This window comes from Melopsittacus undulatus, chromosome 11 (genome assembly GCF_012275295.1).
Source record: "Melopsittacus undulatus isolate bMelUnd1 chromosome 11, bMelUnd1.mat.Z, whole genome shotgun sequence".
Classification (NCBI taxonomy): domain Eukaryota; kingdom Metazoa; phylum Chordata; class Aves; order Psittaciformes; family Psittaculidae; genus Melopsittacus; species Melopsittacus undulatus.
The window spans coordinates 3,495,001-3,519,846 of NC_047537.1; the positions used below are offsets into that span (position 1 = coordinate 3,495,001).

The following is a 24,846-nucleotide window of genomic DNA, read 5'->3' on the forward strand; positions in this document are numbered from 1 at the left end:
TCATCGAGATACTGAAATGAGCGTTGTAGTTATAAGCAGATTAAAATCAGTAGCACACATGCTTTTTGTTAACTTATAGCACGCTATTGTCACCAAGGATGCTGGATTTTAAATACTGTGCAGACCCAAATGCCCATAAGGCATTAGTGAACAATAGTGGACCATGGCAATACTTCTTCAAGCAGAACCTTCCCTCCAAGCAGGTTATTGATGGGGGTTTGGTGCTGGTCAGTGTGCTGCCGCGCCAGGGCCCTCGCACATCCGCTGCCATTAGCGCGCCGGTAGCTCGCTGGAAGTGATGTATTGTTGTGTTCTTTCCCGTCCGCTCTGCACCTTAATTCCACGATGCATTGAAAGGTCAGTGAGCTAAACAGTAATAAACTCATAGGTTGATATACTGAGGAATAAAAAAGGGAAACAATAGCCACTGAGTGCGAGCTTATATGTCAAAAAATACATATATTATCACTGTATTCAAACGAAGAGTAATTTATAAAGGCAGGTGCTGGGAGGAGTGGATGTGTTGCCAGTGGATAGCGAGTGTTCCTCCCTGCTGAGGAGCCCAGGAGATGCTCTCCTGTTATCAGAGAACATTAAAAGCTGTTTAAAAGAGGCAGCCTCTGCAACTTGCCAAAGAGCTGCATGTTTCACTGATTGCAGAGGAGTTCATCAGTTTTACTGTCCCCTGCCCCCAGGGACACCAGACCCTATTAGTTGTGCCTATCTGCTTCGTATAGTTCATAAGGAAAGATCTGAATTAACACACAGCTTAATTCTTGTTAGAATCAGTTAATCAACTTGTGGCTTTGCCATTCAAATGAATGATGCGTCTCACTCAGGGGCAAAACAAATGTTATATCCGCACACACACACTTTGTCATTCCTTTGTCTGTGGGTTGTCTGCAGGCTCCCGCGCTCTGGACTGGAGCCTCTGGATGTGGGATTGTTCCTTAATATTAAGATGAACACGATATGCCAACCCCTCTGTCACCAGCTCCAGAGATATATGTTGGGGTTGTGTGTGAGACACCTTAGTGGCTTCATCATTGTCCTTATTCACTGAATTTCTTCCTCTTGTACTTCAGGGCCTCTCACCAGCTCCTTCAGTCTCCGGTGCAGACACTGGCTTTTGCATTTAAACCATGGGGAACGCTTGCTGCCCTTGGTCAGGTTTATCCAAGGAAGGCTGGGGATTTGGTTATTAATTTAAGCCTGGATGGGTAGTGTCATTTTGGACAAAGCCCTTTAATCTTTGGCCTGTTCATGGAAGTAAATGATGCAGAAATCACAGCAACTGTACCAAATGATTCTACTGCAGGTTTTGGCCTGGCATCTCGCAGCATCAGGGGAGCAGAGTGGGATTGCTGCTGTGAGACAGGGAGGGTGGATGAGCTTCATAGCAGAAATGCAGCTGGGGAAAAACAGCTGGAATAGAGCACCGGAAACATGAATTGAGAAGTGGTCCAGAAGCAAAAAGGAGAAACAACAGAAGTCATTCGTGGGAAGGAAATGGGCACTGGAGTGGATTAAACGCAGAATGTTGTTACACACACTGACACCAGAGCAGAGGAGGAACAAGATAAACAGGAGGAGCCACTCACCAAAACAATGCAGAAAAAACCATCCCTGTGTTAGCAGCACTGCTGTGAGTCCAAAGGGAAAGAGGGGACAAGGGATGGACCATTCCCAATGGAGCCATGCTGGCTTCGCCACAAGTGGGATGGGTGCAGGATTCCCTTGGCTGGGAATCATCTCCCTTCCTGCCATGGGGACTCCTGATAGCCAGAGCTGTGCCAGGGCTGTCCCCAGCACAAGTGTGCCAGCCAGGGGATGTGCTAGGACCATGCATGGTGTTGTCAGACTGTGCTCATATGTGGACCTCTGAGCAGGCAACAAATAATTTAAAGAGCTGATGAGACATTTTTATTATTCCCATGAAATTATATGGAATTATAGTTTTAAATGGAGGGGACAGGTTTAAAACATGTATTTTAGAGCCAAATTAACACTGTGCTTTCTGGAAGGTTGGCCTGTCAGGGGGTCACCTCCTGCTGTGCATGGGGTTTAGGACACAGAGAGTGGGATCTGTTTGTATGGAGCGGCTGCTGTTCCCGGCTGGCATTGGCAGCAGCATCACTGGTGCTCAGCTGTGTGTATGGCAGCTGTGGATGGTGCTGCCACGTCTGGTGCAGCCCATTTGGAGCAGAGATGGGCACACACGGGGCAGACTCTATCCAGAGCACGAATACCTGCTCCTAAGCAGATTTAAAGAGGTTAATTGGGTTGGGATGTGCATGGTTGAGGTACACTTCTGATGGGAGTGTTGAATCAAGAAGCAACAGCTCTAGTGATTCTTGTACTACTGTAATTAGTTTTAAACTTTCTTTTTGGCACTGTTGGAAGCAGCTTGGCACCGTGCCTGCGTGACCTGATTAAACTTACAAATTGTCAGCCTTGATCTATAGGATGCAGAAAAGGTTGCTGACGGAGCATCGCTTCGGAAATTCTCCATTTAAAACAAAAATGAGATTTAAAATGTTCCCAACAATACAATGCAGAAGTGCTGTTGATTTTAAACACACACTCGGTATCCCAGTGTCGCGATAACAGCCATATCCCTGCATGGCGAGGAGAAGTTTCATTCCTTCTTGTCTATCCTCAGTTTGTGAGCAGCCACCAGAGCCTCTGCACTCTGTCCCCACTGCGGCCATTCCCAAGGTGGTGGTCCCAGTTCTGTCTCCACCATTGCTCTCCTCCAGTGTGGAATTTCAGCTCCATGTGTGTGGAGCTGGACTCCACGGGCATGCATGGAAGTGGCTGCATCCATGGGATTTGTGCTGGTGGGAGCCACAGCATCTCCCTGATTTTTGCCTGAAGTCTCCTGTAGTTGAGGAGTGAGTGACAGCTTTTTCCCCAAGCGTTTTGGACCTCATAGGAGGGATGGAATCCAGTGGTCCAAGTCTCTGTAAGGCTAACGTGGTGCTTAGATCCATTTGAAAGGAAATGAGAAGCAAATCAATTACTTCCAAATAAATAATGCACATACTTTACCACATTTGCATCAAACTGATATAATGTATAGGATGACTGTGCATGAATGAATGTGCATAGATATAGCTATGTCTTGGAAAAGAAATGGAAGATGTATGTCTCTGTCCTCATGTGAATACTCTCTGTACTCATGTGAATACTCCATTATACTTACACTGAAGCATTTAAAACTCATGCAGCATCCTTTAAAAGCCTTGGGAAGATGTTCCTGCTCTGTGTTAGAACCGAGTGTCCTATGGCACTGCCATCACCCCATGGCAACTGCCTGGGCTGTCCCGGTGCAGGGTGACCATCCGGGTACACACAGGGATGGAGGCAGGGCCGTGGCAGGGCTGGTCCCCATGGCCCCATAGGGCAGGAGGGCTCCTCTCAGGCGTGCAGCGAGCGGGCAGCGGCCGGGCAGATGTGAGAAGTACTGACTGTGTTTTCTTTTGTTCTCTCTTTTCTGCCCAAGGTTTGAGCATCCGAGGAGCCCAGGAGGAAGACCCTCCCGATCCCCAGCTAATGAGACTAGACAATATGCTTCTGGCAGAAGGAGTCTCAGGTCCGGAGAAAGGTGGGGGATCGGCGGCAGCAGCTGCAGCCGCAGCAGCCTCTGGAGGGTCTTCAGATAACTCTATTGAACACTCAGATTACAGAGCCAAATTGACCCAGATCAGACAAATCTATCACACAGAGCTGGAGAAATATGAACAGGTCAGACATCAGCCTCTCAGTTGTACATGTACCTGCCGCTGCTCTCCTCCACACCTCTGCTTGCGAGCGCCCGCCGCTGCCCCGCTCCAGACCACATCCCTACTCCCTTTCCCTATTCCTTTCCCCCCTAAAGAGCCATGCTTGGAGTCCACTGGGCTTTGAGGAGCCTCTCACTGGACCAGGACGCATGTCTTGCATGTCTGAGTGCTTTCTGTTGTCTGTAACTGCATAAAGCAACACCCAAGCCCGTGTTTCTTCCCTTTGAGAGGGAGAGAGGAGGAGAGTGTCTGTCACTCAGTGCTGCTTCTGTGCCCCGTGATAAAGTGTTGCAAGGCTGGGTCTGGCAACCTGGGGAGTGCAGAAGGGAGGGTGAGAGCAGTGCTGTTGATCTCAGCCCATGGGCTCCTAAGCAGGTTGCAGGGGAGTGGGCAGTGAGGTGCTGGCACAGTGCTTGGCCCAGGCTTTGGGAGATGCTGCTATGGATAGGGAATAGGGAGGCTCAGTTCAGGTGGACACTGGCACTTGGTGTCTCTGTTTGGAGTGAAGAGAGTATCACAGAGACACATGGGCATGCATTCACTGCTGGCACACGGTGACCTGCCACGTTTGCCATCCTGGTGGTACCAGAAATGTTTGCCATGTGCTGCTGGATGCAGTGTGGCTCCTGCCCATAGGGTGCAGGATGCACTGTGCCAGTTCCAATGTAATCTGTGGGAGAGAGTGCTCTGCCTCTGCTCTTTTCTGGTTTTGCAATGAACAACAGCATTAAAGGAGACGGGAGGGAAGAAAGGCAGGAGACCCCTGGCCCTTGCAAGCCTCAACTGATGTCTTCATTTTCCCCTCCCAGAGGTGTCCTAATAAAGCTTGTAAACCCTGAGCCTAATCAGCTCAGCGAACCTCATCAGCTGGTGGTTTCCTGAGCTAAGCTGGGGCAGTCCTGTGCTTGCTCCCAGCCCATCACAGCGAAGTGTTGGGCTGTGCAGACCAAAACCACAGAAGACAGACAGAGGCAGTGATAAAACCGCTTGAAAACACGAGGGTGAGGAGAGGAGCACACTGAGGTGCCAGGCTCCTTCCCAGCCCTGTGCTCTGCTTCTGCATCCTTCCCCTTTTGCATCCCCAGCGGGTAACAGGACCTGTCTGCCTCAATAACTCCTTATTTTAGAGTTTCCCTTTTTTCTCATGAGGACCCTCTGGAAGGTCCCTGGCTACTTTGCTTAGGTTTTTTATACCACCAGAAACAAAGGCATGGTGGGTGCCAGGCCATGCTGACACAGCCGAGTGGTGCCCACCAAGCAGAAGAAGTGGATGGAAGTGATGGGGTGCTGGGGAGTGGATATGGGGCACCGGTGGAGTGTGGAGGAGGACTGAAGCGATGGCACCCACTGGTACAGTCCATGCAGCATCCTGCTGTGGATGCTGACAGGATTGTGGCATGGGCCTGACATGGTTTGGGTGATGGTGGCACGGTGTGGTTCAGGTGATGGTGACATGGTGTGTTTCAGGTACTCGTCATGTGGTGTGATTCAGGTGCCAGGGGCACTGCCTTATCTATGCTGCCTCTTTTACAGTGTTGTTCAAGTAGTGAACAAATAACAGCAAATACAGACAGGGTCTTTGTGCAAATCTCCTTTTCTCCCTCACACAAATCCCTCATCCCACACCTTCCAAGGAGCCTGAATATCCTGCATAGCCCCTTGGGCGTTGTGCTGCAGGGCCCCAGTGTGCAGCCCATAGCACTGGGATGGGGATTAATGAGCACCATCCAGCAGGAGCTTGTCTTATAAAGCCACAGGGACACAGGCTGCAGGTAGATCTGGGGCCAAAGCAACTGCAGGTTGGTGCTTGCAGCTGTTTCCTGGCAAGTGTCCTTTGCCTCTAATAAGTTTAATGATGTGGGGGAAGCAGGAGCATTTTTAGCCCTGTAGCTCCATTTACAAAGGTTTCGGTTGAAATGTCACAGCCATCCGTCCACACCACGGGAAACTTTGGAGGATGCTCAAATGCTGCTGCTAAGAAGGAGGGAGAAGTGGAGCTGATCAGAAACATGTACAATTCCCTGTTGATCCTGACACCCAGCCACATCTGCTCTACAGAAACATGATCATTTCCCTGGCGTGGCAGCAAACTGTCTCCTGCCGGTTTGTCTCAACACAGCCAAGAGGCAGCCAGGCCTTTGCATCTTTGCCTCCAGAGATGGCAGGTTCTGGAGAGGTGGGTGCCCTCCTGCAGCTCAGCCCCACGTAGGGACACCCGCCTTGTGCTGGAGCAGCTCCTGCCACCTCCCCTGTGGTCCCACTGCAGCAGGAATCAGAGCAGCTTCCTGGAGATGCTTTCCCATGGAGTTTGATCCTGATATTTGTTGCCAGTTAAGGGAATGCACTCAGGGAGAAAAAAAAGAGAGAGCAAGAGAAATGGAAAGTGTGTCACGCCATCACACAGCTCTGCCCTCGCCGTGCGCCGCGAGAAATGGCCGTACACAGGCAGCTCCTTCCATAATTTACAGCTACTATAATAGAGATGACATATTGAAAGCTATCTTCTATAATTACACTGAAATACATTTTTTGCTGTAGGCAAAAGTACTGGAAGGGTCCCAGGTCTCCCGGAGCAGCTGGGAACCTGCTTCTTGAATTCACAAATGTCTTCTGGATTCACCCCAAACTGGGGTGAAGTGTGGCTGCTCGGAAGCCACCACCAGCCCCACAGAGACTGTTTTGGGCCATTTCCTCTCTTTTTCTTGCGCTTGTCTGAGGAGTCTTGATGAAGCATTAAGGCTTAGCAGGAGCATCCCCGCTCCTACAAGGTTTCTGAGCAGGTTAACAAGGCCATCACTTATAACCTGACATTATTAATAATGTCTCGGGCACCAAGCAGAGGTCTGAAAAATAGAACTGAAAAAGGGATCGAGTAGCTGGGACGCTATAAATAAACAAGAGAAAACAAGACAAAGCATCAGAGTCTTCTGAGCTTCCTTCCACTCTGCTGCACTGAAGTGTCTCTGCAGATGGGAGGTGCTGGTGAAGACACCTTAAACCCAGGCTCTCTGAGTAGCTGTAACCAAGGGAAGTCTCATCAAACAATTCAAGTAAATTCAGGGAGAGATTTTTTCTTCTTGAAGGCAAGAAACTAATTTTAGCTTTGAAGCATCTAATTTTGGATACTATATTCATGGAAAAATATTTCTCCTAGAAAAGACGTATTTGAAAGTATTTTTAATACAAGTTGCCTTTTTTATTGTACTTTAAAAATGAATTCTCTGGATCTTCAAATAAGGGGCCACATGGCAAGCTGTGTGCCTGAGATGTTCTTTGGATTCAGATATATTTTTGGGATGGTCAGATCTGCTCTCCTGTCTCAGTGAGGGAGTTGCTGTGTTTCTGTGCCTACATTACCTTACCTCTCTGCATCATTTCCCAGTGAGCCAGAGCTGATGCTTTGGCTGCTGGTCAGATGGCTGAACCCAAGCTTTTGCATCCTAAGGTTGTCCAGGCATCTTGGTAGATGACATGCAGGAAGGATGCAGTCCCAGTGCAGTGATGCCGGCAGGAGCAGACACTGGTACCCAGCTGCTCCAGTGGTGGCTGGTCACCTCTGTGAGCTTTGTTGCCCGAGATGTCCAAATAGAAAGAGAGAAAATATGCAGACAGGAAGCAGGGATGAAATGTGTTGAACTCCTTAGCCTGAAGCTCAGAAAGGCTTGGGGAAGTTGTGGAGCAGTGACTGATGTGCAGCAGTGATGAGCTGGCAGAGGGTGCCTGCACCAAGGCTCGCCAAGCCTCACCAGAACGCTGCCTCCAAACGGGTGCTGCAAGGATGTAAATTAGCCTGTAATTTACTTTCAGTAGTGTAAAGAAAAAAAAATCACTTTGCCTGAAGTGTATGCATCTTTCTTAAGGGTGTACCCAGATTTTAATTATCTAAATGTAAATACTTAACGAATTTTACTTAGAGTAATGAGCTAAAGTGCACACTACATAAATGAGATGTTCTAATTAATCATGTATGAACTACTGGTTTAAAGAAAAGCTATGTGAATTCTGCGAATGTTGGGCTATTGCCAAATTGCTAATCAGCATTTGCATTCATAGATGGCTTCACTTAATAAGTTGCAAGACGTTCAGCAAATGTTATAGGAAATTATGAGTTTTTAGATGCATAAACTTTTCACTTTTAACTCTTTCCCTCACACCATCTATTGAAACACAGGAGAAATCCCCAAAATGGAGTTGTCACACAAATTAATGCAGGTGTAGAGAGAAAAGGGGAACTAGAGTCAAACAGATGTGTAATGTATGGGACCTGGATAAGATTCTTCCATGTGATTTACTGGTTGCTGAGCATCATGCTCATCACCCTTTACATTAGATGCATGAGAGTGAAATCATGTGGGCCTGGCCATGACCACAGCCCAGTGCTGTGTTAGGATGGCTGGTCCTTGCTCAGCCAATGTACAGCCTTGCACACATCCACCTTCATCTGATGAGGGTCCTGGGTGTCCAGAGCAGTTTCCCTTGGCTGACTGCAAACCCCATCCCCTCTCCCTCTTACTGACAGGGATGGATTTGTGCCCAGAATGTGTTCCTGTACCAAGCCAGCCCCAGGAAGGGATGAGCCCCATGGCCACCACACAGCTCTGCCCAGCAGACAGCAGCCCTGGGGTTGGTTTTGAGAGAGATAAGAGGGACATAAATCAGCAGAGTTGGTGGCAGCTCCCAGCCTGCATGGGGGAAGCCGGGATGCCAGCGTGACAGCCGTGTGGTCATGGGGAGGCTCAGATCCAGTGGTGGCTGTTGATGATGCAGCCTGGAGAAGTTTATATCATTGTGTCCATTCACCTGTGTAGTCTGGGACTGATAATTGATGGCTCCTCCATGTGCTTTCCCTCCTTCAGTGCCTCCTTCAGCCTCAGGCATGGCTTTGCTGAACCCCACCTCTAAGGGGACACACAAGGAAAGGTCCTCACTGGCTGTGGGGTGTTAACCCTGCCTGCTCCCTGCCTGGGCTCAGCGGGTTACAGCCCTTCCCAGGTTTTGCTCACTTGGCTGCTCAGTGTGTGCTGGTCTCCGCTCACCTCCTCCTCCTGCCGCAGTCATTACACACACCGATCCCAACCTCTCCTCTCCTCTCCCCATGCCTGGGAACATGGGGATATTGAAAGGAATAAGCGTGGAAAGAGCTGTGCTGTGGTTTCTCAGCTCCCCTGGCTGCTGCAGGACAGTCCCAGGTATCATTAACAGTGTGTGTGAGCTGCCCCTCCAGCCGTGCACATGCGGAGGGGACAGGGCTACGTGAGGGTCCCCCAATCCCTTCCCCATCACTGCCTTCCCCCCAACAGCCAGATCTGAGTTTGTGTCCTTGTGAGTGAACAATTTCTAAACCTCTCCTTCCTTTGCAGGCATGTAATGAATTTACCACACATGTGATGAACCTTCTCAGAGAACAGAGCCGGACACGTCCCATTTCTCCCAAGGAGATTGAAAGGATGGTGGGCATCATTCATCGAAAATTCAGCTCCATCCAGATGCAACTCAAACAAAGTACTTGTGAAGCAGTAATGATTTTAAGATCAAGGTTCCTCGATGCCAGGTAAGGCAGAGGCGAATGCCCCTGGCTCTTTCTGTGGGGGCAATTGTGTCCCCTCATAGGCAAAATGCTATGTGTCCCAAAAGGCAGCTCTGGCCCAGCAAACACTCAGGGCTCTTGTCCTTCACCCAGCAGCTGCTGTGAAAGGCTGCACAGAGCTTTCATAACCAGCAGTGTCTCTTCTACATATTGCAGTGCAAAGAATGGGCTTGTTTACCCGATGCTTGTTTGCCCTGCTCATCTGGGGGTCACATCAGATTTGTGCACAGGGCTCCTTTGTCACCCCAGCAGTTCTTTCACTGGCTGCCGGTGCTGCTGTCTCACAGCATAAGGCCAGCCTTGCAAAACACTGACCCCATAATGGAAGAGCCAAGTTCTCTGGGAGGGATGTGCCCACGAGCTGTGGCTGATGCTGGGTCAGCAGCTGCACACGCCCGAGGTAAGAAGGACAATGATGCTTCTGAAAGCCAGATCTGCTGGCCCGGCTCCCAACAAGCTGTCACCTGACTGGGGCACAGGAGAAGGCAGCACCCTTGGACACCCTGTGCTGCTACACAGTACACAAGCCTTCAAAGCAGGCTGCAAGGAAGCAGGCAGAAAGGGATTAGAAGGGGATCTATGGGCACAGCCACATTGTTTTGGAAGCCCTGATGAGGTAGGATATGGTTCCCCATCCCCATGCCTTCCCTGGCAGCTGGCAGAGCCCGGCAGAGCAGGGAGGAGCAGCAGGCACCATGCAGAGCATCCCTTCAGCAGCTCGCTCCTGCTTCACACCTGAAAGCTGCAAGGAGCTAAACAAGAGCAAAATAATTTTATTAACAAGGAGGTCACTGGCAGGTGTGGCAAATTAGGGTAATTACAAACAGTTGGAGGAAACGTCTATGGAGAGCTCAGTAACTGCGAAAGGTAAAGCTTGCAGATGCACATTTTAAAGTGATTCCTTTAAAAAGGAGGAAGGTAAATAAGGCAAAATGAGCGGAAGCACAGTAATGAGATAAACATAGCTCTAGGGAGAGAGTCTGCCTGCTCCAGGATACAGTGTAGTTAGCAGCATCGTGATACCGCTGGAAGAGAGCGCTGGGGATTGCGCTCGGCTGCCTGCTGGCCTCGGGCGCAGGCAGTTTGATTGCAACCAGCCCTGAGGGGAAGGGAGCTCTGAAGGAAATGTTTAACCGGTGCTTTCGAGGGGATGTTCTAGGGAGAAGGAGAGCAGCCCATGTGGGCTCCGAGGGAAAGCACCGCAGCTGCACCGATGCTGCTGTGGTACCCTTGTTGGTGAGGGTGCAGCATCGGCTGCCTGCATGCCAAGGGATGCTCTGCTCCCCTCAGTACCTGTCCTTGGCAGCATGAGAGCCTGGGCCCTGCTCAGCCCGCAGCAGGAGGGTGCACAGATGGGTCTCCCTCACAAAGCCCTGAAAGCCACTTGCTCACAGAAGCCAATTAGCTCAGCGAGTGCCACATGAGGACATGGTGGCAGTGAGGCCACCCAGTCCTTTTCCATGCTCACCCAGAAGCCCCAGCTGACCTGCTACTGATGGGGAGAGGTTCCATAGGCTGCTGTCAGCATGGAGCAACTTAACAGTGGAGGTTCAGGTGGGGCTGTGGAGGTGCTGCAGGTGGTCAGCCCAGCTTAGCACCCTGCCTTGCCTCTTGCTTCAGTGTGTTTCCTGCCACAGCACTCAAATGTGGAGTGAAATCCACATGGAGCTCAATGGCGTGAACCAGAAGCAGCATATAGACCCTTGAAGGGCTGGTCCAAAGGGATTGAGGGTACTGAGGCAGTGCTGTTCTGTTGCTGTGTGCTGTGGCATGGGCATGTGAGGGGTGCTTCCACTCAACTGACCCTGCCAGATCCCTGTTTGTGTCTGGAAGAACAGCTGTGGGCTTCTTTTCTCATTTCAGACGGAAAAGGCGTAACTTCAGTAAACAAGCCACGGAAATCTTGAATGAGTATTTCTACTCCCACCTCAGTAACCCCTACCCCAGTGAAGAAGCCAAAGAAGAGCTGGCAAAGAAATGCAGCATCACGGTATCGCAGGTAAGCAGGTCCTGGCCCTTGTGCTCTGCATCTCAGGCAGTGCTTTGACCTCCTGGCTCCCCTTGCAAAGCTGTCGTCCTCCTCCAGGCTTTGGGATGTGCTTCCAGCAGAGGTGTGCCATGTGGAGCAAGTCCCTGCACCATGAACCGTTGTAATCCCTTCAAATTTGCATTGTTGACCATGGTAAAGTTCAGCAGGGTGGTGGAATGTGACCGAGCTCTGCAGGAAAGGCAGCGTGCCTGCAGGTGGCTGGGGTTGTGCTGGGGTACAAAGATAGAATTAAAAGGGCAGTAAGGTTAGCACCCTACTTTAAGTCAGCTGTCTCTGCACAGTCAGTAAGATTCTTGCTGAGCCTTACTGTCTGTTATGAATTCATTACAACTTCCCATTATTTCAGGGGAAGGCCAGTTTATTGACAAACATATAATCTATCTCTATAGATCAGAATTTCTTTGATTGCTGGAAGTTGTTTTTCTAAGCCAGGCAGAAATTCAGCCTCTCAGTACACTGAAGTGACACCAGTGGTTTCTCTAGCAAAAATGTATCAGGTGGATTTCCTCCTTTTATCACATACAACAGATGTTACTGTGAAGTTAATGTGACAAAACCAGTGTCTCCCTAATCAGAATGTGTACTGTTCTTGGCTCCAGGCTGCCAAAGTACCTTTGCAGCTCTGGACTGGGGTGTTGCAGTGATGTTCAGGCCTATGACAGTACTCCATTGAGCTTTCCTTCACTTTCAGTCACCAGATAGTTTAAAAAGCAGTACAGCATTTTGTATTTTTTGTGGCCTATACATTTGATAGAAACCTAGATTATTCCCATAGCGAATCCAGCTCGTACAGGAAAGGCTGCACCTGGGTAGCAGAGAAAGCTCACCAGCTCTCCCAAGTTCTCCCAGCACCCCATTGCCCATTGCGAGGGTCGGTGTGCCATCTCCTCCCAGTTCCATCAGCTCCACTTATCAATATTTCAGGTACTTTAGAGGAACAATGCCTGCGGCGAATGTGTTAACTATTAATGACTGCAGGCTGCAGTATTGGCATTATTAGCAATGCAACCTTTAGCTTTATAATTAAGACCTGAATTGAGATTTGCTTTATAGGTCTTCACTGAATGCATGAAAAATTCAGGCATTTTATTGAAGACTTTTGAGTGAAAGGCTGCCCAGCTCCCCAAATTTGATGTTATTTATTTGACCTCGGATGCACCATCAGTACAAACCCTAGCAAAACTGCCCTGTGACATGAGAGGCCAGCTGACACGTGTGCCTTGCTCTCTACTTGCTCATAGCTTGGTATGCAGCATGTACTGTGCTCCAGGTAGGCTGGAAGCTGCTGTGCCCATGCCAGGTAAAGGTAAGGGATGGAGACCACTTCTCCCAGTCCATTTACAAGTGGCTGTGGTGATGGGCAGGATATTTTAGGATGAGATTCAGCACCAAACTCATTCCCTCAGCACCAAACTCATTCACTCAGCTGCTGTGGATGCCTGGGACCAGACAAACAGCCCAAGAGCACACAGGTTCTTGGCACCTTTATCTGCAGCCCTACATCATGTTGCTGGTTCCAGTCCTCTCGGCATGAGATGGTTTATAGCGATTCTTCCAGTAAATGGTGTCCAAAACTTCCACCCAGCAGACAGTGAATTGTGGCTGGCAGAGAAGGAGTTAGTGGTGCCACAGAGTGGACAGATAAAAAGCTAGATCTAGATAAGGCTGAAGTGACTGAAAGAAATGAGATGGAACATTTGAGAAGCCATAACTGATTGCTTCTAGCGCTAATAGATCTGATTTCTTTTTTAATTGGTTGTTTGATAAGATTTAATGTATATGTTGTAAATGAAATAAAAAGCAGGCAGATGGTCCAAAAATGTAGCAGCAGCAGTAAGCCTGTGACATGAATATAGGTTTGTCTCTTTAATATTTGATATAAGCATGAATTAGATGGTTTTTTAATCCATTAGGAAGTCTGTGTGAGCAGTGGGAGTAGCTGCATTGTGTCCCCTGTAGCATCCCAAGCTTTGCAGGGTGATATTTTCCAGGCTGGAGCAAGGGCAGCATTGGGCACGGAGCCTGGGATCTATCTGCCAGAGGTGCAGGTCTGGGCCATGGCTGGTGCTTTGCTCTGGCAAGGTACTATAAAAGGCTGGGAAAACCTCTGGATGATGGGAAAGCCTGAGCACGGGGCAATACATCATCTGATGGGAGAGGAGCATGTATGTGAGAGAGGGAGTGCCTGTGATCAGCTGGTTGCTTAAGTTCCTGATAGATCTGCTGTCACAGCTAGAAAATGTGAACACTGTGGATATCCTAATCTTTGATTTTCAAAGGCATTTCCAAAGGCTGCACAGTGGGACTGCAGGGTTGGTATTTACGAGGTCAAACTGGGCTGGAGTTGTCTTTCTTTGTACTGAAAAATGTATGTATTTTTGAGGCCATGTAGCAGAAAAGCTCTGAGCAAGCACTGTAAAATAGCCCAGTGCACACTGCTGTAGTGGTTGGCAGCAGAAGTCAGAGGATGCAATCCAGAAATCGGGGGTGAATTGAGCAGTCTTTTCAAGTACTGGCAGGAGTAGCATCGCATGGGATAAGCAATGGCATCCAAGCGAGTGACTGAGCTACACCTCACTCTGGGCTTCCAGGAATATTCCCTGAGCACACGTATTTCCAGGCTCGACCAGGAGTCCCTCAGCCATCGCTGTGCCTGGCGCTATGCCCTACTTACCTCCCATGCTATAAATGCCCTGGAGGTACAAAAAGAGCTGGAAAATGGGGAAAAAAGCCCCCATGAAGTTAAAAGATGGCTTTCCAAACTCGTGGAGGTGAAAGGTGGTGTTTGATGAAGGGGCTTTGTCCTTCTCCTGGCTGAGCCAGGTTTCCCCAGCAGCCTCTCCTGATGATGATCCAAGGTGTTTCTTCCTTCTACTGCCAGTGCCTTGTAAATGCTGGGGGCAGATTCATGGCAGAACATTTTCTCCATCAAACACTTAATTAGTGAGTTTTTGGGTCGTTCTCCCCCCCAGATGAAGCAGCTCACTGGAAATCTTGCTGCCATAGCACTTTACCGAGCTGCAAGGAAAATTGTCTCCTAGAATCGTTTAGTTGCAGATGGGAGATAGATGGTTTCAGTTTTGATATCGGTGTTTAAAATAATATGTAGAGAAGGTTTTTCACGAAAAACATAAAGACAAACTATTTGTTAGGATGAACACTTCGCACAATTGCATTTTTAAGAGTATGGAAAAGGTAATTCTAGGGAAAAAAATGTCCTTACCGGAGAACATCGTCGGCTGTAATTTAGAGCTACCCGATCAGCACGTGTTGGAGGGAGATAAACTGCATCATCTGTTCTCCCCTTACCATGGCTGCAAGGCTGATGTTTTATACTTTTGCAGATGAGCCTCTTTCAGGGTGTCATGAGCAACTATCAGTCTATCATATGGGCTATAGAGAGGGCATAGTCATTGCTGAAAACGTGTCAGTGGATTACAGCAATAAAATTTTTCACTGCTTCAAACAAAAGAAGGATGTGGTTGACAAGGGAATATATTTACTGTTCTTTTAAATAAAGAATGCAGGAGCTGGTTTTCAACACCCCTTCTGCCCCTGCTACTTTGGAGTCTGGGTCTGTTTCTGTAAGCAGCCCGAAAGGGAGAGCTATGGATATATAGGCTCTTAGCCCTTGACTTCATATGGGAAGCAAGTTAAAAGAGATGTAAGTTTAATTAGTTTCTAGAGGTAAAATTCTTAGGTTTAGCTCATGAGCCATGATAGCAGCACATTGGTTTTCAGAATTCTCTATTTTGTGCCATTTGATTACGTGTGGAACAGAAACTGTGCTACAGATGCTTGGAAACACAGTGGAAAAATGTCCATGTGATCCACGAATGTGTAATCCACTAATTTCAGCAGTGATGCTCTTGTGTCAGCTGCATCTTCTGCAGAACGAGCACTGATTTATCCCATGAAAGCAGACACGAGGCAGGGCTGCCCCATCCCAAATCCCACATTAGGCATCTTGATGATTTCAGTAATAATTTATTGTCTTTTTATTTAACATTGCAATTAACATGATAAATAAGTGCAACAGTATTGTTTGAAATGTAATATACAATTAAGCCCAATTAATTAATTGGCCTTCAATGATCAGGAGGAGAAAGATGTTGGTTGTTTTTTTTATGTGAAGAGATAGTTTGTTTTAATGAAAAATGTGTTGTGAAGCAGCTTGCAGTGGAGACAACTTTCATTTCTAGGGTAAGCACAGGCTGGGTGAGGAGCCAGGGAGGCTCTTCCCAGTCCTGATGCTGACTGGGAGCAGCCCAGCACCAGCAGCCTGGTCCTGGTTAAGGTGAGGTGTGCTCCAGGCGGGCAGGGGAAGCTGCAAGCAGCCAGCACAGCCCCATAGGAAGAATTCCACAATGGCAAATCCAGCCTAAATCCTGCTCAGCACTGCTTGAGCAGTGACCTGCTCCCATCCTGGATACATCCAGCCGCCCATGTCGGCCGTGCACGCCTGGCTGCTGCCGGAGCCCTGTGCATCCCCAGGCCATGGTATGCTCTGCTGCAGCCTCTCACTGATGTGAGTGAAGTGTCCTTTGGCCGGGGGGTGAAGGGACCTGGGATGTGACTGCAGAACCCTGGAGGGTACTGTGGTTTCCTGGGATGCCGTGTTCTGCTGTGCACAGGGTGCACGCTTTGGTCTCACAAATGGTTTAACATTTCTGGGTATTCATTTAGATGTGGTGTGCGGGTTAAACATAACATACGATCGGTGCTCCTCTCATTGCTTCCAATTAAACCTTGCTTGTTAGTTTAACCTCTAGGTAATCCCATCAAACAATTGATGTCAAGGAAACACTGCCCACAGTGGCTCTGGATGAGTGGCCATTAATTTTAATTGCCTTGATATTAAAGATTAAGAAGTATTGGGACTAGCAGGATGGAAACGATCTGATGTCAAGCAAATCCACTCATTGAGGCTTCCCCAGGCTGCTGGTGATATTAAAATTTTACTGTGAGAATTAAATAAACCTTTATTAGTGATGGCTGTTGTTTGATTGGTCCAGGGGCGTGCATAAACAGAGGGGTCTGCACACATCCATGGACAATACAGTTGATGTACAGAGATTCCTCAATTATGAAACTGTTAATAAAGCATAATCTGATTGTCCACAATAATTATTTGCTAGGTTTCATTAATGTATTATTGCTTCTTTGACTGACAGGGTAATATTAAGTGCAATATATAGAATTCAGTGGAGTATTACCTAGGGAATAGAATGTATAAGGTACCTTGCGTATTACTGTTAAAAGCTAGAGGCTTTTCATTAATTGTGTTTAAACAAAAGCTGTGCTACATAAAATGCAGCAGGATTTGTATCCTGCCTGCAGCAGGGTGCCTCACCAGACACTGTGGTGGAGCATGGGATGGGAGAGGTGCTGCAGAGCTGCCATGGCTCATGGGGGAGCATAGGACCCCAACCCTGGCCTCACACTGCGCCCAGGGGCTGGTGGTTACCACTTGTGTTATTGCTGGTCCCCTTCCCTTTACCTCTGTGTTGTTGCAGATGCTTTTTTGTCTCATTAGCCATGCCTGTCATCTGTGTTATAAACTGGGTTTGTTATTTAGGAGCTCTGTTACAGCAGCTGAAGCTAAACAAAGCCACTGAGAGAGATTGTACCAACTTTCCTGAGAGGCTCCAGCCGTGACCTCTGTGTGGGTGAATAGTTGGTGCCCTGTGAGCCATCTTGGCTTCAGTACAGTATCTTCAAAGGGAGATGACAAAGTGGCTTTTCAGCCATTATTGATTTATATGATTCCTTTCATTTTCAGCCGACCGAGCACGGTTCTGTGAGTGGGCTGCCAAGGTTGTTCCAGCCCAAAAATAAAGAACAATTGCTCTCACTACCTGCTCGCCCTCACTCAACCGGACCTTGGTCCCCCTTGAGCAGCTTTTGGGGTCTTGCACTGTTTTGTTGACAAATGGCTCATAGTAGTAGGAGACAATGCTGCACTAAATGCTACAGCAAGCTCCAGGATATGTGTCATCATCAAAGAGTCACCCCTCATGCATCAGTTTGCCAACAGAGAAGCAGAGCCAGATCACACTCATATCCATAGTAATATTAAACTGCTCCTTGGTTGCTGCTTAGTTAACCAGAGGACTCAGCAGATATGGTTTGGGGGCTGGGACACGTGTATTTGCTAGACCAAACCTGACGTCTCAAAGGGATCAAGCTTTGCCAGGTCAAGCGCTTTGTGGCCTTCACCCTTCCCATTTCTCTCCACTGCAGGTGTCCAACTGGTTTGGCAATAAGAGAATCAGGTACAAGAAGAACATCGGGAAGTTCCAGGAAGAAGCCAATCTCTACGCGGCAAAGACGGCTGTGACCGCAGCACACGCCGTGGCCGCAGCGGTCCAGAACAACCAGACAAACTCCCCCACTACACCAAACTCTGGTACGTACCTGGCTTGTGCATTAAAGCATCCTGAAGGGCAGTCCCTAAAGGATGGTGCCCCAGGGAGTCTGGTCGGGCTGCAGCTCCTTAGTAGACCTACTTGTGGTACCAAGCCCATGGACCTCCAGGCTGGTCCATTACAAGGGCTGAGCGCTGCTGTAGGTGGTCTCAATGGCTTCAGTGGTGAAGCTCCTGCAGCCTCACAAGGGAGCAGAGCAGGGCCCACATATCCTGCAGTGGTAATGTCTGCCTGGCTCAGGCTTCTGGCAGCTTCTTTGTTTCTATAGATATTTTAAGCTTTTTCTCATTCAATGAAAATAACATCAAATGAGGCAGAGCTCCAAAGTCTGTTTTTGTAAGAACCGTTAAATTCATTGTCAAGATAAGAACAAAACAGAGGAATATTTTAGCATGCACTAATTAGAATTTAAACGCCAGGTTGCCTGAAATGGAGTTGATATTTTATATATATAGAAATCTAACAATGCAGCTTTTATTTTGGAGTTGCTCCACCACATGTTCTTCTGCAGTGTTTAAGAATTGCCTCGCTAGTGTGTTGCTGACATTGTGCAAATCTAAGCATTAAATTAGGAGGGGGAGCGTGTAAAGAGGAAGTCACTTTTTTGGGCTCCAGAGGCAGAGGTTTCCACGCAACACAGATGTGTTTGACACTATTTACAGTGAACTTTTCCTGCGACTCAGTTGTAGACAACTTCTAAAGAGTATAAAGATCCATGGGGAAAAAAAAGCCCTTTTAAACAAAAGTAAGGAAAAGGTTCCTCCTCTGATGGTAATAAATCGGCTAATTAGAACTTGCCATTTCCTTGTGAAGGAGACATGAAGCACAGACCCAAAAGGAGTTTTTCTCCGAGTGTTTGGTGATAGCATCTCACGATGGAGCAATCCACTGGAGGAAAGCTCTCAACATGAAAACCTGTTGTTGTACAGGCTGCTCTTCCAGAGGGAAAAGCTGACCTGGGTTGCATGGGGCTTCCAGCTTTCCCAGCTCCCGGGTGGCAGCCGGTGCTTGCCCTGCACTGGGGCCAGCAGCTTTCCCTCTGCTGTGTGCTGCCTTTCCTTCTCCTCTCCTGTCTTCTTCTCCTTCCCCTGCCCTCAGGTCTCTGGGGTTATATATTTGCAGCTCTCTGTTATTCAGCTACCTAACTCTTTCCTTTCCAGGTTCTTCTGGTTCTTTTAACCTCCCAAATTCTGGGGACATGTTCATGAACATGCAGAGTCTGAATGGGGATTCTTACCAGGGGTCCCAAGTCGGAGCCAATGTGCAGTCACAGGTAGGAGAAATGCCCCAAAGTAGGGCCTTTCTAGCAGGGTAGGGTTTGGGCTAAAAATTCCACCTTACTCTGGCTCTATTAAATGGTCTGTGCCTCGCTGCAGAGTGGAGGCTGCTTATTTCTGAATGTGACCTGCTCTTACCCCGGCACTGAATTTCACAAATATCAAGGAAAGAGTGATTTTTTTCTGATTGAAATTTTAAGCTTTGTGAATGCATTCGGCTCTGGCTTGAGCTCATGGAATGGGATTGGGTGCGTCTGACTTCCATGGACACTGTAAATCCAGTGAATTTCCTTTCTTTTTTCCTTACTTTTTTTTTTCTCCCCTTTTCTTTGCTTTTTAAAAACCATCTTTCTTTCATTGATTGGACGAACCTTTATTTATTTATTTACTTATTCAGATGTCAGAACATATCTAACTGAGCTGTTCAAATGCAACTCGTTCTCAGTCACTTTTCCAGTCCTTTCAGACAGGGCTAACTCCATGTTTTGCATGCAGTACATATGCCATAATCTCTTCCCATACATGCAAGCACATACAGACATATCAATATGCACAGCACTTTGCTGCAGACACTTAAGAAGGACCTACAGGACGCAGAGCTGTGAGGAAGTTGTTGTTTGGCTGGTGTGAGAAGCAAGATGTATGGGTTTTAAGATGCAAGGATTTGTTGAAATTCTGCCAGTCATCCTTGATTGATAAATTTGCCTTTCATAGAAGATGCTAAACCCTTTTGGCTCACATAATTCAAAATGTTGCCTATTGTAAGTGATGATGTTTTAATAGATTTGGAATGATGAATTTTGTTTCCCCTTACTTTAAGGTGGATACCCTGCGTCATGTTATCAATCAGACGGGAGGATACAATGATGGCTTGGGAGGAAATTCACTGTACAGTCCACATAATTTAAATGTGAGTACCCAGGGGAGCAGTAGTTTGGAGAGCCATAAGCACAGTGTCAGGTAAATGCAGTAATTAATACATGTATTAATTACTCTTGCAATAGTGTTTTTAATACTGCATCTTTGAGGATGAGCTGCAGAATAGCCCTTGATACAGCTGCAAGTCTTGATAACACGAGAAGAGAGAAATTCCTGGAGCTGTGGCTATAAGTAATTGGGATTTTTATAATTTTCAGCCTTATGAGTTAAAAAGTAATGGCCTTGGAGAGAGGGCTCCTGTTCTTCACCCAGAGATGGCCAGATAACTCTGTACTCATGTTTGTTATTGCCTGCAATCACACACCTGCACTGTGCTTCTGATACACTTTTAGCTATTTCAAGGGTGTACGTTTTTCCTGTGGTTGAGAAGTACTTTGGCCTTGTTACTCCAAATGGGAGAGAGTAGTAAGTGTGACAAACAGATGCTAGTAAATTGAGGCATTATAGGCTTGATGGTGATAGGTGCTAAATGTGCTACCTCTCGCTGTAACCGATGGGATCTGACAGTGCTCAGACCCTCGCAGGCTGGGCCCCGTGGCCTGCACACAAGGCGCCAGGATAAATAAACCCTGAGATCCATTCTTCTGGCGGCATGAAAGCCTGGGATGAAATACCACCCACGGCAGCAGCCTCTGTGGCAAGGGCTCCATGGCGGATCCTCTTCATCCTTCATTTCCAGCTCGTTTCTCTCATTTATAACTTCAACAATTAACGCCTTATGGGGTTTTTTAATGTTTCATATTTGCCTGAGAGGTGACTTTCATTTGTTTTCCTTTGTATTCATGGACTCCAGCGTTACTGTAGAGAATTCCCTGTCTAGTGACTGTCACCCCCATGCCAGGGGCTGTCCCTGTGTCTCACAACCCCCTGTGGGTCGAGGTATGGGTGCTGAGCATCATGCGGAACCAACAGCGAGGGAAAACAGGGACACCCAGTGTAAGACACTGCAGCCACAGGGAGTGGGAGGTTTTTCCCCCTTTTTGGGTTTCCACTTGCCATGAGAGTAAATATTAATGATTTAAAATGTGATTGAAGATGTTCAATTGTAAAGGGAGAAAAGTACCATTAAATACTCAAATCTTTTACATTTGAAATGTCAAATCTTTCTTTTTGGGTTTATAAATAACTCATAATAACCCACAACAAACCATATAAAAAGCCTTTTAGTTGCATTTCTCCTTTTTCATTTAAGTGTTTTGAAATGCTTCAGAGAATTTGCGATATCCTTATCAACATGATAAAATATGAAACTGTGATTGCCTGCAGCATTTTACAGACATGAATTCCATCTTCACTGATGAGGCCTGATAAGGCGCTGTTGTATAATACAGTGCATAATCTCAAACCACCAGAGTAAGGATTAATTTATTTGAAAAAAAGAATGCTTGCTGACAACCTCTCCTCCAGCTGCCAAGCTGAGTAAAAATATTGTACATTTGTTGTTTATAAATTTGGATAAAAGAGGAATGATGTTTACTTCAGATGGAATATCTTCAGACTCCTATCTGCACAAGAGTTTTTCTTTCTCTAAGTGCATTCTCCTATCTTTAAAATACAAAATAGCAGCGGTGCCTCTGCATCTGGAGTAGGATTTTGTACGTTTTCGGTCTGCATCTGCACACTTGAGTGTTTTAAAGCGGGTGGTGAGGTTTCAGCCTTGATGTGATCGCAGGTTGGTTGTTGCTGTTGATTTTACCGAAGAGAAGCCAAACCTTTGCATTTGTCAGGATAAGAGCTCCTCCGTTTGCTGTTTTTCATCTGCAAAGGAGATAATTATTACTGAGCCTTCTTTCTCCTCCTGGTGAAGCCAGGAAGCAGTTTCTTTTGTCATGATAGATGAACGATGATCTTAAATCCAGCCAGGTTGGGTGCGGGGGTTTGAGGGTTGACACCAGGCAGGCGTGAGGTCCCACACGCTGCCATGGCTCCCTCTGCCCCTTCCTCCAGGGAGAGCACAGCGTTCCCACAGCCCACTGATGGGTTTGGTAACAAAGCACGTCATGAAGGCATTAGCATAGGCTAACCTTTCCCTGCCGGGAAGCATCCCTGCCAAGGCCGGGGGCACCGGGAGCGCGGGGCTCTCGCGGGCTGCACGGAGAAGCCTTCCCGTCACTTCCACTCAGCATCCCCCAACTCACGAGCCCCGCGCCTCCCTCTTCTTGACTGACATCAAAATATGGAGCGACAAGCTGTCTGCCACCGCAGAAATCTGATCAGACATTGATTTCAGCAATTGCCTCCATTGCCCGAGACAGAAGGCAAATTTGTTCCTGAGCGCTGCTCGCGCTGAGGCAGGGCCGGGGCCGGCGGCGTGCGGAGACACGGAGCGGAGCCCGGAACATGGGCTGCGTTTAGAGATAATTGGAAAACAGACCCCAGCAGCCCTTTGCTGCCTCTTTGTGTGCCAGGGTCCGCAGGTGGAGGGCTCTGCTAGGCAGGGAAAGGCAGCTCATAACTTTGGGAAGCAAGGGGGTTAAACACAGATTGCCCCAGCCTTGTCTTCTCAGGGGAAAAGCTGAAGTGTTGGCTGAAGGGATGTTCTTCATTAAAGCGTGGATGGTCTTTGCAGAAATCCCAGAGTCCTAATTGCAGCTAACATCTGGCTACACGGCTGCTGGTCTCAGCTTTCCTTCCCGCTGCAGGCTCTGCCTTATCCCAGCTCCAGCATCCCTCGCCTAACACCAACCGCTTTTCCCTTACACAAATCCTGCAGCCAGAGGGAGTGTAGGCAAATCTCCTTCCCAGAGCATCTCCTCCCAAAGCCCGGGCTTGCCAGTGTGATATGTTCAGTGTATGGTGCAATTAATATGCGTAATGGTATCAATTGAATTGTTTTTCCCTTTTCAGGCTAATGGAGGCTGGCAGGACGCAACTACTCCATCTTCTGTGACTTCCCCTACAGAAGGGCCGGGAAGTGTGCACTCTGATACCTCTAACTAATCTCCTAGCAACACTTTTTCCCTGAGCTGAGATGCCTTGATTAGTGCATTCAGAGCCACAGGAGAAAAAGGAAAAGAGTTTTTTTGTAGCCAACCACCTACAGCTTTACTGTAAAACCTTGTCTTATTAGAAAACTTGGTAAATCTGTTTTTTAAAGGTATCATAATCATTTGTATTTATACTTAAAACACACAATGTTAAAAAGCACTTTATCCAATTAGGCCAAGATTTAGCATTGTTTATAGCCCTGTAACTATTTTATCATAATTTATTATCAGCAGTTTTAACAATGTTGGTCTAACAGTTGCCAATTACTTGGCCTTAAGGGTAAAAGTACAGGACAAGCTTAACCTCAATAGCAAGAGCAGACACAAAGAACCGCCTCACCTAAATTTAACTTTGTGCATATTTCCATGGAAGGTCGGAATGAATTGCAGACTTTGATTGTGTTTAATCTTTTCATATCTCTTATAGAGTTGGAATAAAAAGGAGCTGTTCGGTAATTTCGGTTAACAATGGTTGTGTTTAAGAATCCTTATTCGTCACATTTTTGTTGTGATCTGTTGTCTTACAAATTAGATTGGAAACCAGGAGCATCTTTTCTTGCTAAAACTACCCCGGACCCTGATCTCCTCCCTGTGTTTTGACACCGGCCATAGGTTGTTCTTAGGAGATGAAGACACTTGCTGCTGATGTCTGTGAAAGCCAAGACCCGGGGTTTTACAGTACGAGCTAGGTGCTGCACACGCCTGCCAAGACTTGGTACCTCTTCTTGGCAGCACACCGCAAACAAAGGAAAAAGGCAAAGGAAAAAAGCACCATCATATGGAGTGTTGTACATAGTGTAGCAAAAGAGTATTTATACATCTCACCAATCAAACACAGCTTTATTACCTCATGCGAACTCATACAAACCAATAGACTTTCAACATGTTCTGTAGCTTAGAGTGCTCACTTACTACCTCTGAACGATACTCACGCTGTAGTTTGTCTCTTTCTTATCTTTTTTGCATCTTGTAATTAACTCTTTGTTTCCCCATGAAATGTAATGTACATTGTAATCTTTTAAAAGAATCAGGGTTGCTTGGGCAACTTTTAAAGAAGCGAAAAGTGGGAACATGGGGGTCTTGGGTTTAACACAAACCAGTGCAACTGTTGTAAATACTGAGAAACATTTTGAATGTTCTTCATCTTGTTACTAATCCACACAGAAACCCAACAACTAATTGTAATGCATACAGACTTCAGTATTCAGTACTGTATATTGCCCCCTGTGTAACAGGGGGCCCTTTCTTTCTCTCTTTTGTATTGTATGCGATTCTGAAACTGATTGAGTCATGAAAATAATTTGTGGCAGTGATTCTAATGTATTAAACCGTTTCGTGTTACTTTCTAACTGGATTACACCCTGGATTGAAAAGTCTTCCTCGTGGTAGTTATATGTAGTTTCAAACATGAATAAACTTTTTGCTTTCATGATCAAACGTTGACGTAGTTTCTTCCTGCTCAGTTGAAGTCAGACCTAGGAGCAAGAATTCAAGTGGAGGTGAAGGAAGGGGTCAGTCCGTTAGATGAGTTTAAAAAGCATCATCATATTCCCTCTTGATTACCATCTTTATTTACCATTAACTTTGGAACTACAGCCTCGGCTAGCAAGTATAATGTGATTATAACAATATTTTTCTTTATTAAACAAACTTTTTTGGAAGGACGTATATATATAAATGCTAATTTTAAGTCTTTTTAATGAAGTAAAGGTCAATAACAGGTAATAGCCTATTTACCATATCTCAAGGAAATTGACTCACAGGAAATCAAATTAACGTTAATCACTTGCAGC

The 24,846-nt window shown here is 47.0% G+C and overlaps 1 protein-coding gene across 5 annotated transcripts in view; it reads left to right on the forward strand.

The window, feature by feature from the left end:
• Positions 1-24,490, forward strand: part of PBX3 (PBX homeobox 3) — a 108,963-nt gene extending 84,473 nt beyond the window's left edge. For 3 of the 5 annotated variants that reach the window (XM_034067479.1, XM_034067480.1, XM_034067481.1), the window contains 7 exons: positions 3,506-3,747; positions 9,146-9,336; positions 11,236-11,371; positions 17,666-17,831; positions 19,011-19,123; positions 19,948-20,037; positions 22,914-24,490. In XM_034067479.1, the coding sequence (XP_033923370.1) occupies positions 3,506-3,747; positions 9,146-9,336; positions 11,236-11,371; positions 17,666-17,831; positions 19,011-19,123; positions 19,948-20,037; positions 22,914-23,006 (1,031 nt within the window). In that variant the 3' untranslated portion in view covers positions 23,007-24,490. The remainder of the gene's footprint in view (positions 1-3,505; positions 3,748-9,145; positions 9,337-11,235; positions 11,372-17,665; positions 17,832-19,010; positions 19,124-19,947; positions 20,038-22,913) is intronic. The other 2 variants (XM_031046481.2, XM_031046482.2) reach the window with 2 other exon arrangements.
• Positions 24,491-24,846: the final 356 nt, after the last annotated feature.